The sequence below is a fragment of the Vanellus vanellus genome (assembly GCF_965231255.1).
Source record: "Vanellus vanellus genome assembly, chromosome: 1".
Lineage (NCBI taxonomy): Eukaryota > Metazoa > Chordata > Aves > Charadriiformes > Charadriidae > Vanellus > Vanellus vanellus.
The window spans coordinates 90,111,496-90,126,133 of record NC_138905.1 but is presented as its reverse complement, the minus strand read 5'-3'; the positions used below and the strand labels follow the sequence as shown (position 1 = coordinate 90,126,133).

At 40.1% G+C, this 14,638-nt stretch overlaps 1 protein-coding gene across 1 annotated transcript in view; it reads right to left on the bottom strand.

Moving 5' to 3' along the window:
- The window catches only part of METTL16 (methyltransferase 16, RNA N6-adenosine), a gene marked incomplete at both ends in the record, with an annotated part of 16,010 nt that extends 1,547 nt beyond the window's left edge, over positions 1 to 14,463 (bottom strand). The window contains 9 exon segments of the mRNA XM_082485997.1: positions 81 to 184; positions 187 to 253; positions 1,954 to 2,043; positions 3,746 to 3,815; positions 5,521 to 5,663; positions 6,441 to 6,556; positions 11,383 to 11,523; positions 13,922 to 14,121; positions 14,336 to 14,463. Of these exon segments, the coding sequence (XP_082342123.1) occupies positions 81 to 184; positions 187 to 253; positions 1,954 to 2,043; positions 3,746 to 3,815; positions 5,521 to 5,663; positions 6,441 to 6,556; positions 11,383 to 11,523; positions 13,922 to 14,121; positions 14,336 to 14,463 (1,059 nt within the window).
- Between the last annotated feature and the right edge of the window lie 175 nt (positions 14,464 to 14,638).

Here is a 14,638-nt window from a genome sequence, read left to right as displayed (position 1 = left end):
TGCAGAAAACAGCAGAACTTCATGCTATCCTCTCACAGTTATGCTTTCAAGTAGGATGTTGTTTTAACTTAATACCATACCTTCAGATCTGTAAGAATCTTCTCTACCCAGGCTCTAACCACAGCAATAGCTTCTACAGCATCCCATCCCATAGCTGCAGCTTTGATGGATAACTCTTCACTGTAGAAGCCAAGACCATAAATGTAATTGGTTTTCGGGGTTTTTCCAATTTTCTTCTTTTAGAGGGAGGTGACTAGAAGAAGAAAGAAAAAAAAAATTACAAAGCTATGCAGTATTAGTGGGATGACTTGTACTCAGAAGGCATGGGGATTAAGAGTGTAATGTAAGCCACTAAACTGTCATTGAAATAGCCTGTGTTTCACTTCAAACTCCAAAGTGTTTTAGATTAAAACAGCTAAGAGGATCAAGCACTTCATGCTAGCCTGATGGACAGAGGGAGTTTATCTTCATATATTAGGCAAAGAGCTTCATTGGTTCCTTCCCACTATTAGCTCCCTGTGAGCTGAGAAAGTGCAGCTGCTCTTGGGAATAGAGGTCAAGTGATAATACCCACATTTTGATCAAGTTCACTGAAAGTTTACTTGCATCTCTGATAAGGTTCGTTATTGTCTATACCTATCTTACAGTACACGTACATCTGGATCCAAAAAGCAACTGGCTCACATTACCTAAGGTGAATAAGCTCCACTTACATGCATGTAGGCAAGACTGAGCTAGACATGTTCATGTCTATTTGGTAACAGAATTCGTCATGCCTGACAAATTTGGTGACCTTCTACAAAGGGGTTACAGAGGCAGTGGACAAGGGAAGACCAACAGATGTCATCTACTTGGACTTGTGCAAAGCATTTGACACTGTCCCACACAATATCCTGGTCTCTAAATTGAAGAGACATGGATTCAACAAGTGCACGACTTGGTGGATAAAGAACTGGCTGGACGGTTGCACTCAAAGAGTTGCAGTCAACGGCTTGATGTCCAAGTGGAGACCAGTGATGAGTGGCGGTCCTCAGGGGTCAGTACTGGGACCTGTACTGTTCAACAGCTTTGTCAGAGACATGGACAGTGGGGTCGAGCGCACCCTCAGCAAGTTTGCTGATGATACCAAGCTTTTTGGTGAGGTAGACACGCTGGAGGGGAGGGAAGCCATCCAGAGGGACCTGGACAGGCTGGAGAAGTGGGCCCAAGCCAACCTCATGCAGTTCAACAAGGCCAAGTGCAGGGTCCTACATCTGGGTCAGGGCAATCCCAAGCACAAATACAGGCTCAGTGGGGAATGGCTGGAGAGCAGCCCTGAGGAGAAGGACCTGGGGGAGCAGATTGATAAGAAGGTCAACATGAGCCTTAGGAAGAAGTTTTTCACTTTGAGGGTGGTGAGGCACTGGAACAGGTTGCCCAGAGAGGTTGTTGAGGCCCCATCCCTGGAGGTGTTCAAGGCCAGGCTGGATGTGGCCTTGGGCAACCTGGTCTAGTGGGAGGTGTCCCTGCCTATGGCAGGGAGGTTGGAACTCAATGATCTTCAAGGTCCTTTCCAACCTAAACCATTCTATATTCCTATGAATTTATAGGGTAAGTTAAAACCAAGATCTCAGAGGGAAACAAAGTTCAAATCTAGCCAGAAACTTAGCATATTTTTAATACTAAATTGCTATTTGAAGTATGTTACAAGCAACCCTTACTTTCACTGAAACCCACAGGAAGTTCCTGCACAGGCTTCTTTTTTCCTCCCTAAACATAGGTCATTTATGACGTGCATGTAACTACTGCTAACAGACTAGCAGCCATTTACAAAATCCCACGGTCCATACAGCCCAGCTCATCCAACATTCCAGTGTGAAGAACAGTTTGTTTCATAGCAGTTATAGCTCATCAGGCCCTTCCTCAAATAAGAGGCACAGACAATCACAAGCAAACCAAAATTAAGCTACTTACAGGTACTTGTACATCATCATAGAAACTCCATGCTAGTGCCCATCTCATGGTGCGTCCTTGACAGAATTCAGTATGAGTAACTTTAGTAACCTATGCAAAGAAGCAACACAAAACTTCATTTTATATTAATAAACAACATTGGTTTACTGCACACATTTTCAAATTAAGAAAAAAAATTATAAATGGAGATTCTTTCTGACGTGGCTCATGGATGTCAGTGCCACTTGAAGCTGGTCAGTGCCCAGGATTTCCCATCTCTGCCATGCCATCTCTATGCCCTTCCAGAGCTTCAAGTTCAGCAACATACAACATAACCCTTTTTGTGCAGCAATCCAGCACACCTACAGCACACATCTGCATTCTGATTCTGCAAAAAGCACATCCTTTCTCCTTGTTCAGAACCTGCTCCTGTTCTGCATTTGAATACTGAACCTATTGCTGTAACAAAGGAGCACAGAACAAAGGCAATGAAGGGCTGGGAAGCCAAGACACTCACTCGCTGTCTACAGATGGTAGAAATGCGCTGTGAAACACTTCTCTATCTTTGCCCCCAAAAAATCAAGTCTGAACTAACACTGCCTTTAAATATAAAACTCGGATCCAATGCTAGTGTTAAGTAGTCTTTTCTATACATGGATGCTGTAAGGCATTTATGTATAGTATGGATAATGTGCTAAATACTAGCAAGGATAAATATCAACCATCCCAGTTCACTCTGAATTATCACCTCCAGAGCATAAGACACAGGTCTGCACGGGAAAAAAGTAATCTTACTTTTGAAAAACGCCTTCAAAAAGAGAGATGGAAAGGTGTCTCTATCCTAGAACTTTTCCTGCCTTTGGATTCTTAATGCTATACAAATTTCCAATAAACACAGCAAATGTCAAGACAACTTTGATCAATGAGTGGACTTTTTGGAACATTTATGCTGCATCCTAACCTACACCACAACACAGCCTGTGCTTGGTTACAATGAAAATATTCCCACCTCTATTACAACAAAGATTACAAACCTGAACAAAATGAAATTGGTAATTTCAAGAAAAATACAAAAGAAAAACTTAGCTTTTCTATGCAAGGTTTGCAAGGATTTCTCTCACTTTACTAAGACTGAGGTACAACAGTTCAAGGATAGGGAATAGAGTCAGATTCTTGAAACTTGGTGCCTGGCTCAGAGTCTGTTTTTGGCGTAGAGTTTAAGGATTCCCTATGGCCTGTAGTTCATCTTTCTGGGAATTGGTTTCACCATGCATTCTCTTTCCTTCGCTTCTCCACCAAATACAAGGGCACATCTCACAATCCCTTTCTTTGTATGGAAATTAGAGGAGATTATGCTTCCTCCAGAAAGCCATAAAGTCCTTTGCACAGCCTCCTTGCATGAGATAGTAACACAAAAATTGCTGCCCTTTAAATAACGTTACAATTTCTTTTATCCACAAAATTGCTAGATTTCTTGTTAGCTAAGAGGAAAGAGAGCAAGAACTTTTTTTTTTTTTTTTTTTTTTTTTTTACAATAGCCCTGTTAGAGCTATTTTAAAGGAGAATGGACTAAGACATGCTTCTACACATGATAAAGAAAAATCTGGAGACAATCTGTGCTACCTATCTATCAGCTTGGAATCTACAATAATTAAACCTCAGCTGCTTTGAGTTATTCCCTAACCAGGAATTGCAGTTTCTTCTTGTAAATAAAAACCTCAGTAAATTAATTCAATAATAATTATCCACGTGCATTGGAGCATATATTGTGTCAAACATATACAGGATATACCTGGACTACATACAGACTCACCCCCTGGATTCGAAGTTCCTCTTTCAGTGGTGCTAAACTGCATTTCTTCCCCAACATGCAACTGTACCATCTGCAAACAACACATTAATAAAGCCTTTTACAAATGCAGATCAACTGAAAAGGGCAACTACCAGAAAGAACTACTTAGATCAGAAACCTGCAAGAACAATAGGAGACTTAGAAACAAAACAACAACAAAATAATAGCACTCTTAAATAGACACTAGGACATAGTACAGCATGAATTGGAATGGAAAGCCCAGACAGAGGACAGGAGAAGCTTTTTGAGTTTTCAGAAAATTCATTAAGTCTGTTATTTAAAGAGTGCCTAAACAACCACAAATCCCGTTTCAAATAGAGACTTTAGTTATGTGGAAGATGTTACCCTTTACAATATTTTTTTTCAATTTCTCCACTTTCTTTGGAGAATGAATCAGAATGAAAAGGAATATTCACCTATTGACAAGCATTTGTGTCCCAGAAACAGACCTACTGACTACCACTTCTGCTCATTTGTAACTCGTTATCCAGGTTTCCATGACCTAATCCATATTTCACAAGGAAACCATCAGGAGAGGAAAAAAGGAAAGAAATTTATTTTCCCGCTTTTGAAAAACCACTAAATTTTACACATGAATAACAGTATATATAGCTAAAAGCTTGTCTACATCAAGTAGCCTAAAGTAACATTCTGCCTACAAACTTTGACAGGAACAGCAGTCATTTTCCAGTGTCCTCAGTAGCACAAACAAGATTGCTAAAAAGTCTCAGAAGTTTAATTCTTCCGGCTTGCAACCGTATCTGAACATCACTCTGCCACACTATCAATCCCCTTTTTATATTTTATAAGATTTGGAGGGTGACAGAGAGAGGAAGGTCATTCAAAAAAACCCAAACAAAACAACAAAAAAAACCCCACGATGTTTCAAGGTTTGCAAAACTGCAACCTCTGCAAACAGTTTCAACTTTTTTTCTTCAAAGCACTACAAGATAGAAGTGCTTCTAACAGACCCAAATGCAGTTTTCCTTTGTCGTTTTTTCCAAAAACTGAGTATGATCTTCATTTTTTCAGGCCCATTACTAGAAAACAAACATTCTAAAGAAATATTTTGGTATTAGACAGATGAAGTTCTAATGTAATGCTCTGCCTAGAAGGGTCTAAACAAAACAAAAGCAAAACACTTCTTTAATATACAAAAGGCAGCTGTACAGGTCTGAGGGAGCAAAAGTCAGTTAGTCAGAAAACTGAAGATGTGCCATCTGTTCATCTTGTTCAAAAGGTCTTGCTATGATTTTTATTGTGGCCTATGTTCACCCCAGACAGCATTCAGTACAACAGTGCCCTTTAGTAGGCAAAGCTGCAAGTTACCAAAATTCAGCCAGGAAAAGACATAAACTTTTAGGTAATGAACAGATAACTAGGCAATGTCATAAATCCCCCTCCATCCCAGAAGCCCTTAAGAATCAACCCTGACTGTCTTTGGCAAGTATGTGTCCTAATTTAGCTGCAAGCTACAAGCGTCATTCATGCAGGCTTTTTTTTGCCTTCTGCCTTTAAATACCTCCAATGATGAATTGTAATTGTTTGATGCTTAGGAACAACTAATTTTACATAAACTGAGTCTGATTAGTGATGTGTATGTATCATTAAACAAATCAAAGCAATACCACTGGACCACAGCTACACTCCTTACTTAAAATATCATTTTCATATGATTTCTGCCAAAGCAGCAGATAAAAGGTGGGGTATTTTTTTAACTAGAACAAAGCACTTACCGTAACCTCTTTTTGAGTTGTAGGCTATCATGAATAATTCTTTTGACAAATTCTAGTTCTCCCCCTTCAGCCATGATTTCTGTGATCCCTCCTGTATTTACAGAACTGGGAGGCGGACGCCGTGGATTTCGAGAATTTACTCCCTGGATAAAAAAGAACATTTGAGATTAACATTTAATGAAATGTTAGGCTGCTTTGTACACTGCTTTCTCCCTCTATCTTTAGTGGGTTGTAAGCATCACCACCTCTAGTTATCCTTCCCCCATCAGAACCATGGATAACTGACAAAGATACATTCAAAATAAGCACAACTGAGTGGAACTCCCTACAATCTCAAACCTAGGTAAGTTATTTGTCAGACATGAGTATCCCACTAATATGAAATATTTGATTCCAATACATGCAAGACATGCTGGTTACATGCATCTACATCATTACAATCTGTAGTGTTTAATTTCAACACTTAAATCTTTTTTCTACTGCTCTGTATTATAGAGTTAAGGTTCTGACTATACTCAGTGGGTATTGCAAGAACTGTTCCGAACTGTATATCGCTTAAATCACTAAGGAAACGAAAATACAGACAGGCATGATGCCAGAAACTAATTCCTCTGTACCACTGTTATGCAACAGGCACTTAATTTCAGTTTACTAGCTGTCTACTTTCCAAACTCATTCTGTAAGACAGTAAGAACTTGTGAAAAATTCTACAGATCATCTTCCACTTTAGGAAGGGTAACAGTTAAGTTTTTCAAAACTCCTTTGGGGCAGAGGGGGGAGGCGGGTAGGAGAAGACTTAAATGCTGTTTCATCATGATTTGTGATTTTCCGCTCAACCTTCCCTAAGGGAAGAGGGTAAGTTGTTGCTACCCTCCCACTCACTGAACACTGAAGTACATGCAACATTTAGTTTAACTTACCTTTGCTTCCAATTGGTTGGCAAAAAAGGGGGGGTTGCACATACAGAAATCATAAATTATCTCAGATTCTTCTTTCAGTGCATCCATTAGAAGAGTCTTCTGTGGTACCTTAACCACTAATAGAAAACAGGAATTTGGTCAGTAAGAAACTTCATGTTTTATCTGGCATGCCATTTATGTTTCGGTGTTTCTTGAAACAATACAAATAAAAACTGTACTTTCTAAAAAATATTTTCTACAAAAAAATATAACAAATATCAGCATGCAAATAAAGACTTCAGGTTTAAAGATTAGTATACAAACAGCTTATATGTTTATACACAGAATACACAGTAGTAGAATTAAATGAGTCAGTTTTAAACAATAGGAACTGCTTGATACCGAGTTCTCTGATGCAACTACAAATACACTTTAAGCCCTTCCAAAAATTAACACAAGTGTCAGTTAATTACCCCACAGGCTCCTCAAAGATAAAGAAATCCTAGTCTAAACAATTATTTTTTTTTAAATACGGAATTCTACAATGGTACTCAAGAAAACGTACTGTTTAGTCTTTCTAGAGTGTAAAGCTAAGAAAGAGAAAGACTAAGGTTAAGCTACCTTCACTGAAGCTATACAGCACCAAGACTAGCTTTACATCTAATCTTATAATAAAACACAATTACTGTGTTAGCAAAACTACACACCTTGCACAGGAACTGTAGTCTTATATGATTTTGAAAAATCACAACAAAAGAAAAAGATTACAGTTCCTTTCTGGAGAAATCTTCTACTTACTACAGTCCACCAACTTATTATTACTCATCACAAGGATGAAGGCAAACATCCCACATAGATCTCCACTGCCTTTCCCCAAAGGCTATATAATTCCCTCGGAAATTGTGGTCAGGTCCTGTCACACATCTTCTGAAGACCACAGGAACTCTAGCCCAAGGAGCAGGAATTTAAATATGCATGAGGTCCAATTAAAGCATTATTACAAGCAGAAGTTCTTGCGGAATTTACCAGTCCTGCAACTTACGGATGCTGCATATAGAGCAGAAGAGGCAGAAGGCATGTCTCTCTTCCTAACATTTACTACTAGTTTATCATCAACCCAAGAATACAAAATTGTTCAGTAATTGCCAGCGACCCTAAGTTCAGGTTATATACTGCAAAAATAACACCTAGAACATCCACTAACTTTAAAGCTGCCGTTCTGTAACTCACAAATATTTCACAGTACAGAAGTTTATAGTCAAGAGATAAACACATTTTAAATCCTATGAGAATAGAAGAGTAGTTCATTCTAAAATATATCAACACATTGTTCCCTGTTTTATAATCCTAAATTTATAAATTAAACACTTAGCACTTCTCCTTATATTAAGTTATTCCCACTTAAAATTGTTGACATTAAAGTGTGATGCTTCCTTATATCTGCAGATATCTGTTCCCTTGCTTCCCTTGCAACATTAAAAATCGTAAACTAATGAAATTGGTAATTACTAATTAGAAATTACTAAATACAAATTACTAGTCACAATTACACATCACAGTCAAAGCCAAAAGTCCTTCGGCCAGACATTACATCCATTGGACTGATGGTTTTCAGGTTACAGTCTTCCAAGAAATCACTACATTTCTCCAGAATCTGCTCAGTGCATACTTTTGGCACTGAGGCGTAACATAGCAGTTGCTGTTGCACACAGGAGGCATTTACTTATACAAATGCTCTGAAATATGCAGCCCATGGTTAGAGTATTTCACTGCCTTTCTTGTCAGCAATACCCTTTTCAATTTTAAGGAAGAGTAGAAAAAAAAAAGGAAAAAGAAAAGAAAACACATAAAATTAGTTTTTATAGTAGAGAAAGCAGACAACGGGTCTAAGATGAGCAGAAGTCTGCAAAAAGATTATGTTAATCTGAGCAGTAACACATGGTCGATTGTACATATTACTGTAAAGTTACTAGAAAGTTTTAGAAGATGCCATAAAAAAAATACCACATTCCACCTACTTAGCTAGCTTTATTGACATAGCTTTAATTGGCAGTATTGGATTTTCTTTGGAAATAATAAAGCAAATAAAAAAAACAGGAAGCAAACAATGTAATAATCATGATGCAGAGCAAGCCTAAATTACCTTGCAAGTAGGCTGAAAACTTCCAGAGTCCAAGTTGTTGAAAATCTCTTATCCTACCATTACACATAGGGTATTGATTTTTTTTTAAATACCAGCAGACAAATTCTGACCATCATGCCATTCCAGTAAAGCAGATAAACAACTTGGAATACCACGTAATTTTTTTTCAGCGCTTACATTCAATCCCCAGGTTTATCAAGTTTCTGTTTTGCACATATAGGAGAGATTCCCTTTGTAAGAAAGTTACTGCAAGCAGTGTTTCACTTTCAGCCAAAAAAATATTACTTTTTCGTCCTCTGGGGAAAAAAGCAGCTATAATGCAATCAGTAAATCATCACCACATTAAAAATAGTTCAGTGATAGTAAAAACAGCAGTATTCATTGAAATTAGAAGAACAAAGGCTATATTACAACATGATCTCCAAATGAAGCTGTTCAGCAAAAATTTCAAGACAGACACTTAGAACATGACAAAAATCGTGGGTTGCTTTACAAAAAAAAAAAGCCCAACAAACAAAAACCCCAAAACAAAACAAACAACGGTATAGAAAGATTTCTAACCTGACTCCAAAATGCCTTGCTAAACAAGTTACCAGCTACAGTAGCACACTCAGCTCTAGCTAAACAATTCAGGCCCTGGAGTTAGAAAGTGGCAGGGTGGATCATTACCAGGCAGCATCTGGCTACGTGTACCACCAGTCGTACTCCCTTGCCCATGGCTCTGGCCACCAGCAATCAGTCATTTACTCCAGCTTATCACCTTGGGCACTACACCTTCACATAAGGCATTTTCCTTGCCAGAGGTTTTTCCAATATAGTGAAACCCACCACACCACTAAAAATCCTATGATGGCAGCAGTAACAGAAAACTGTCATTGTTCTCCACATGAAGTTCTAGATCTTCAAGACTGACAGAGGACAGTCCAAGACAACAACATTTTGGTAAAAAGGATATTTCCAACATCCAGCAGCAGTAAAGTTTTTATTTCAGAGCTAAATAGTGGACCTGCTTCTTAGTATACTGAGTTCCCACAGAAAATTTTCCAAGGTCAAGCCTGGCATACTGCTACTACCACAGAGAGACACTGTTAGGACCCAATTGAGAAATAAGGATGAAAGACTCTCTCAGTACAAGACACATGTATGTAGCAGTGTTACGCCAATTATCCGAGGGGAGCACTCCAGGTCTCCTAGCAGTAGAAACAGCATGAACTCTAAGAAATACTTCAGTAACAGACAAAAAAAGTTTGGAGAGAGGTAAACACCCCAGGGTGAAGTTTAACTTTCAGATTTTTGTTAAGGATGAATAGTTTTCTATCTATACATCCCATTCTAGACAAGCTGTGACTTCCTGGCTTAAGCATATGGAATCATGGAGTTTCAGAGTTGGAAGGGACCTCCAGAGATCATCTAGTCCAACTCCCCTGCTAAAGCAGGATTGCCTAGAGCACATTACTCAGGACTGCATCCAGGCAGGTCTTGAAAATCTCCAGGGAAGGGGACTCCACAACCTCCTTGGGCAGCCTGTGCCAGTGCTCTGTCACCGTCACCGTAAAGAATTTTTTCCATGTATTTGAACGGAACTTCCTATGTTCTAACTTGTGCCCATTACCCCTCGTCCTGTCACTGGGGAACCACTGAAAAGAACCTGGCTCCATCCTCCTTCAACCCACCCTTTAGATACTTGTAAGCATTAATAAGGTCTCCCCTCAGCCTTCTCTTCTCCAGGCTAAAGAGTCCCAGCTCTCTCAGCCTTTCCTCATAAGGGAGATGCTCCAATCCCTTAATCATCTTAGTTGCCTTTCGCTGGACTCACTCCAGCAGTTCCCTGTCCCTCTTGAACCGGGGAGCCCAAAACTGGACACAGTATTCCAGTTGTGGCCTCACCAGTGCAGAGTAGAGGGGGAGAATGACCTCCTTCGACCTACTGGCCACACTCTTCCCTATGCAGCCCAGGATTCCATTGGCCTTTCTGGCAACAAGGGCACATTGCTGGGTCATGGATAATTTACTGTCTACTAGGACCCCCAGATCCTTCTCCTCAGAGCTACTTCCCAGCAGGTCCTCCCCTAACCTATACTGGTGCTTTGCATTCTTCCTCCCCAGGTGCAGGACCTTGCACTTGCTTTTGTTGAACCTCATTAGGTTCTTCTCTGCCCAGCTCTACAGCCTGTCCAGGTCACGCTGGATGGCAGCACGGCCCTCTGGGGTGTCAGCCACCCCACCCAGTTTGGTATCATCAGCAGACTTGCTGAGGATACACTCTGTCCCCTCATCCAGGTCATTAATGAATACATTAAACAAGATTGGAACAAGTATTGACCCATGAGGGACACCACTGGTTACAAGCCTCCAACTAGACTCTGTGCCGCTGATCACAACCCTCTGAGTTCTGTCCCGCAGCCAACTCTCAATCCACCTCGCTGTCACCTCATCTAGCCCATACTTCCTCAGCTTCCTAATAAGGATGTTATGGGAGACAGTGTCAAAAGCCTAGCTGAAGTCAAGGTAGATGACATCTACGACTCTCCCCTCATCCAGCCAACCAGTTATAACATCATAGAAAGCTATCAGATTGGTCAAGCATGATTTACCCTTGGTAAATCCATGTTGACCACTTCCAATAACTTCCTGTTCCTCAACGTGTTTGGAGATGACATACCTTAGTATGTCATGATACATAGACCTTAGTAAACATTCTGGCTCAGTAAGAACAATTGAACATGTATTTGGCAGGTATACAGATTCTGATATGCCACTGAACGTGGCAAAAATACATCACAACATTTGTATGCTACTGAATACCTTCTTATATCGTACCTTTTATAAGATCAGACAAGTTATTCTGTTCCACATTCTTCTTGGCATAATTGAAGCACATATCATCCACTTCTGTTGCAAGAAAATACCAGCCATTCAAAGTTGCTCCAAGTAATGGGTATATGCAAGATGCCCCAGTCCCTGCAGAAGTGAAAAATCATGAGAAAGGCAAAACAAGTCTCTGGTGTTAAATGCGGCTGTTAACCATGCACTTTTTACAACAGAGAGCACTAATTTCAAGACAATGTTGATTACTAATCATCTACTACTCAGTTCTTTAGTGAACTTTATTTTCTTAATTTGAAATACAGCAATGTAAAATACGCACTTTTGAATAAAATAAATAATTTAATACTCTGGAATAAATTTTCTAATAAATTATCAACTTTCTAAGCTATTTTTTTCTCTATGACAGTGATTAATTTATATAGTGAAAGCCAAGTATATTCTAGTTTTACTAAAAAAATAAAAAAAAAAGACATCACAAATACATTTTTCTTCTTCATTTTTCTACTATTTACCACAAATAATTTACTTTGATGCATACAGCAATGACAAAAAAAAACCCCAAACATTTCTATTTCATCAGACTGTCTTTCCCTAATGCCCAAAACAATCAAAGAAACAGAGGTGCCAATTAAGGTATTTAAAAAGATAGCCAGACAGATAAAAAGTTGGTAACAAAGAGAAGTATATGCTAGCACAAAGTAATTCCTTATAATTATCTGGCGTATCTGGTGATCAAATTACCAATGACAGTCAAATTTAGGATTAAAGAGAATGGATACAAGAGAAGGGAAAGATATCTCACCACTACAAAACTTGAAATCAGAGATATATTGAGTCTACTGTTATACTGACTTCTTTAAACATAAATAACAATGTCTGTCAGTACACAAAAGCATGCAGTTATTTCCAGCACACCTGTAACACTCCTCTTGGATGAGGAACTCTGCTTTGCCAGAGTTGAAATACCAATGCTCACTGCAAACCCAAACTGAAGACTTCTCAATATTTGGAGGACTTAAAAGAGTTCTCTCTTCTACCTAGCCACCTACTGTGATGAAGTTCATACAAACTATTTTCAAAAATGTAACCTAATATCAAATGCGTAGAGACTGGCTAACAAGTTTAGAAGTTATGAAAGGAAAGCAGCTGTGCACACACCACGTGATGACATAACATTGTATCCATCACAAATACAGCTACAAATACAAGTCAGTAAATTTCAAGAGATCAAAAATTCCATTAAAAAAATCATGCTAGCAAACACCAAGAAAACAGTAATGAAAAAACTGTTATGGTAACTGAGATTACTGAACCCACACTTCGAAGTCAGTAACTTTAAAACTTTAATGTCAAGCATTAAAACACAAGTTAGAAATTCCAGCTTCTCTCAATTTCATTATGGGTTTACTTCAGCACAATGTTCAAAAACAAGCCTCTGAAATCATAAAGGAAGATTCTATTGACAAAAACCAAAGATGTGAACTAAACTCAAATGTACCATCGCAGGTGCCTTTTAAATGATTCATACAAATTCACCAAAAATTTGGAATCCAAATGTCGATTTTATTATCTTTACGTGGAATATAGTTTCTCGCTCCTACAGAGTTTGCCTTTTTTTTTTTTATTTCTAAGGAAAACCAAATTACATGCATCAGTGCACATCTTACAAATTCACATCTCTACTGAATAATTGTTTACTTTCATCTACTGCTTAATCCAGATATTGTCCAGATATCATCCAATAATCCAGATACTGAAACAAAGCAAGTCGCAACGCTCCCAGACTTGTGCACTAGACAGCATCATCCATCTATGGATGCTTAGTCCAGTTTAAAAAATACTTTGTTGTCAATAACATCAGGAAATCTTTGGCCATCTACAACTAAAGGACAGCTCTGAGAGTATTTGCCTCAGTTGCTAATTAAGCCTCTTTTACAGTGTAGCTCATGAAAATAGCTGCATTGAAAAAAAAAAGCTCACACCAAAAAGAAAAAAAAAAATCAAAGTTTAAAAAAATAAGATCATTCATGTCAAATACACCTGAAACCACAGAATAACTTTCATTAAAAGGAACACTAGAAAATATTGCCATGCAGCTAACAAACTCTACTGTGTAGATGTCCAAAAGCAAAATTAATAGATTGCTAATATAACATAATTCACTAGTTAGAAGACTGAGAAGAATACCATCTTTAATAAAAAAAAAAATCCTTTAGAATGACATTTTTGCCTGTGTTACTGGCAGCATAATTTTTGCATACCACACAAAGCTACTCGCAAAAGAGCTCAAGGCCACAAAAAGTCAAATAACTGCCAGCTACAGTCATTTGTGTGTTTGTGCAGAGAAATCCTACCCACCGAGAAGCGAAACAAAATACCAGTGGAGTCAGACTGCCCATTTCACCACAGGGTGCACAGCTCGGATTTTTGTTTCCCAAACCTCACGTTTCCCTATGGATGCATAACAAGTTTTATCAGCTAGTTTCATTGGCAGTAAATAACAAATACAACTTTTTGCGTTTCCAAGTACCTATGTCAATGCCTCGCCTCAGGACTTGCTTGTCAGCATCCTGATGACCAATGAGATCCTCCACCCAGTGGATGTAGTTCAGCCTCAAGGGAACGGTAGGAATAAGCCTTTCCACAGGGATGTCGATGGTAAGCCCAAAATCCTCCTTCAGGAGGGTACACGTCAGGGCTCTCACCGCCTCGGGGTCCTTGAAATTCAGGCTGAAAGGCACAAGCAGCGGTTATGGGTGACAGCACCCTCTCTCTCGCCGCACCCCGGGGGCGGACGCGCAGACGGCGCCGAGGAGGCGGCGGGAGCCGCTGCGCAGCCCCCCGGACGCGACCCGGTCTACCCCACCCGGGCCTGCCCCGCCCGCTCTCCCTCACGACGCGCCCTTTCCCGCCGCTCCGCCAACGGCCGCCGGGCGGGGCCTACCTCACCCGGCCGGTGAGGGTGGTCTGCACGTGCTGCTGGAACTCGGGGTACTTGGCCGCCAGGTAGGCGAAGTCGGGCGGCTTGTCCTTGTAGCGGTTGCGCGCGTGCATGGACTTGTTGAGGGCCATAGCGGCGGGGAAGGGCCGGTGAGGGGAAGGAGGGGGGGGGTTGTGGTTAACGGGCGGCAGCGGGGCGGGTTAACGGCCTTCGCTGCCGACCAAGCCACCGGCGGCCCCGCGCCGCCCGCCCAGCTCCCAGCGTGCACCGCGGCCCCCTTGGGGCGTACCAAGGCGCAGCAGGCGG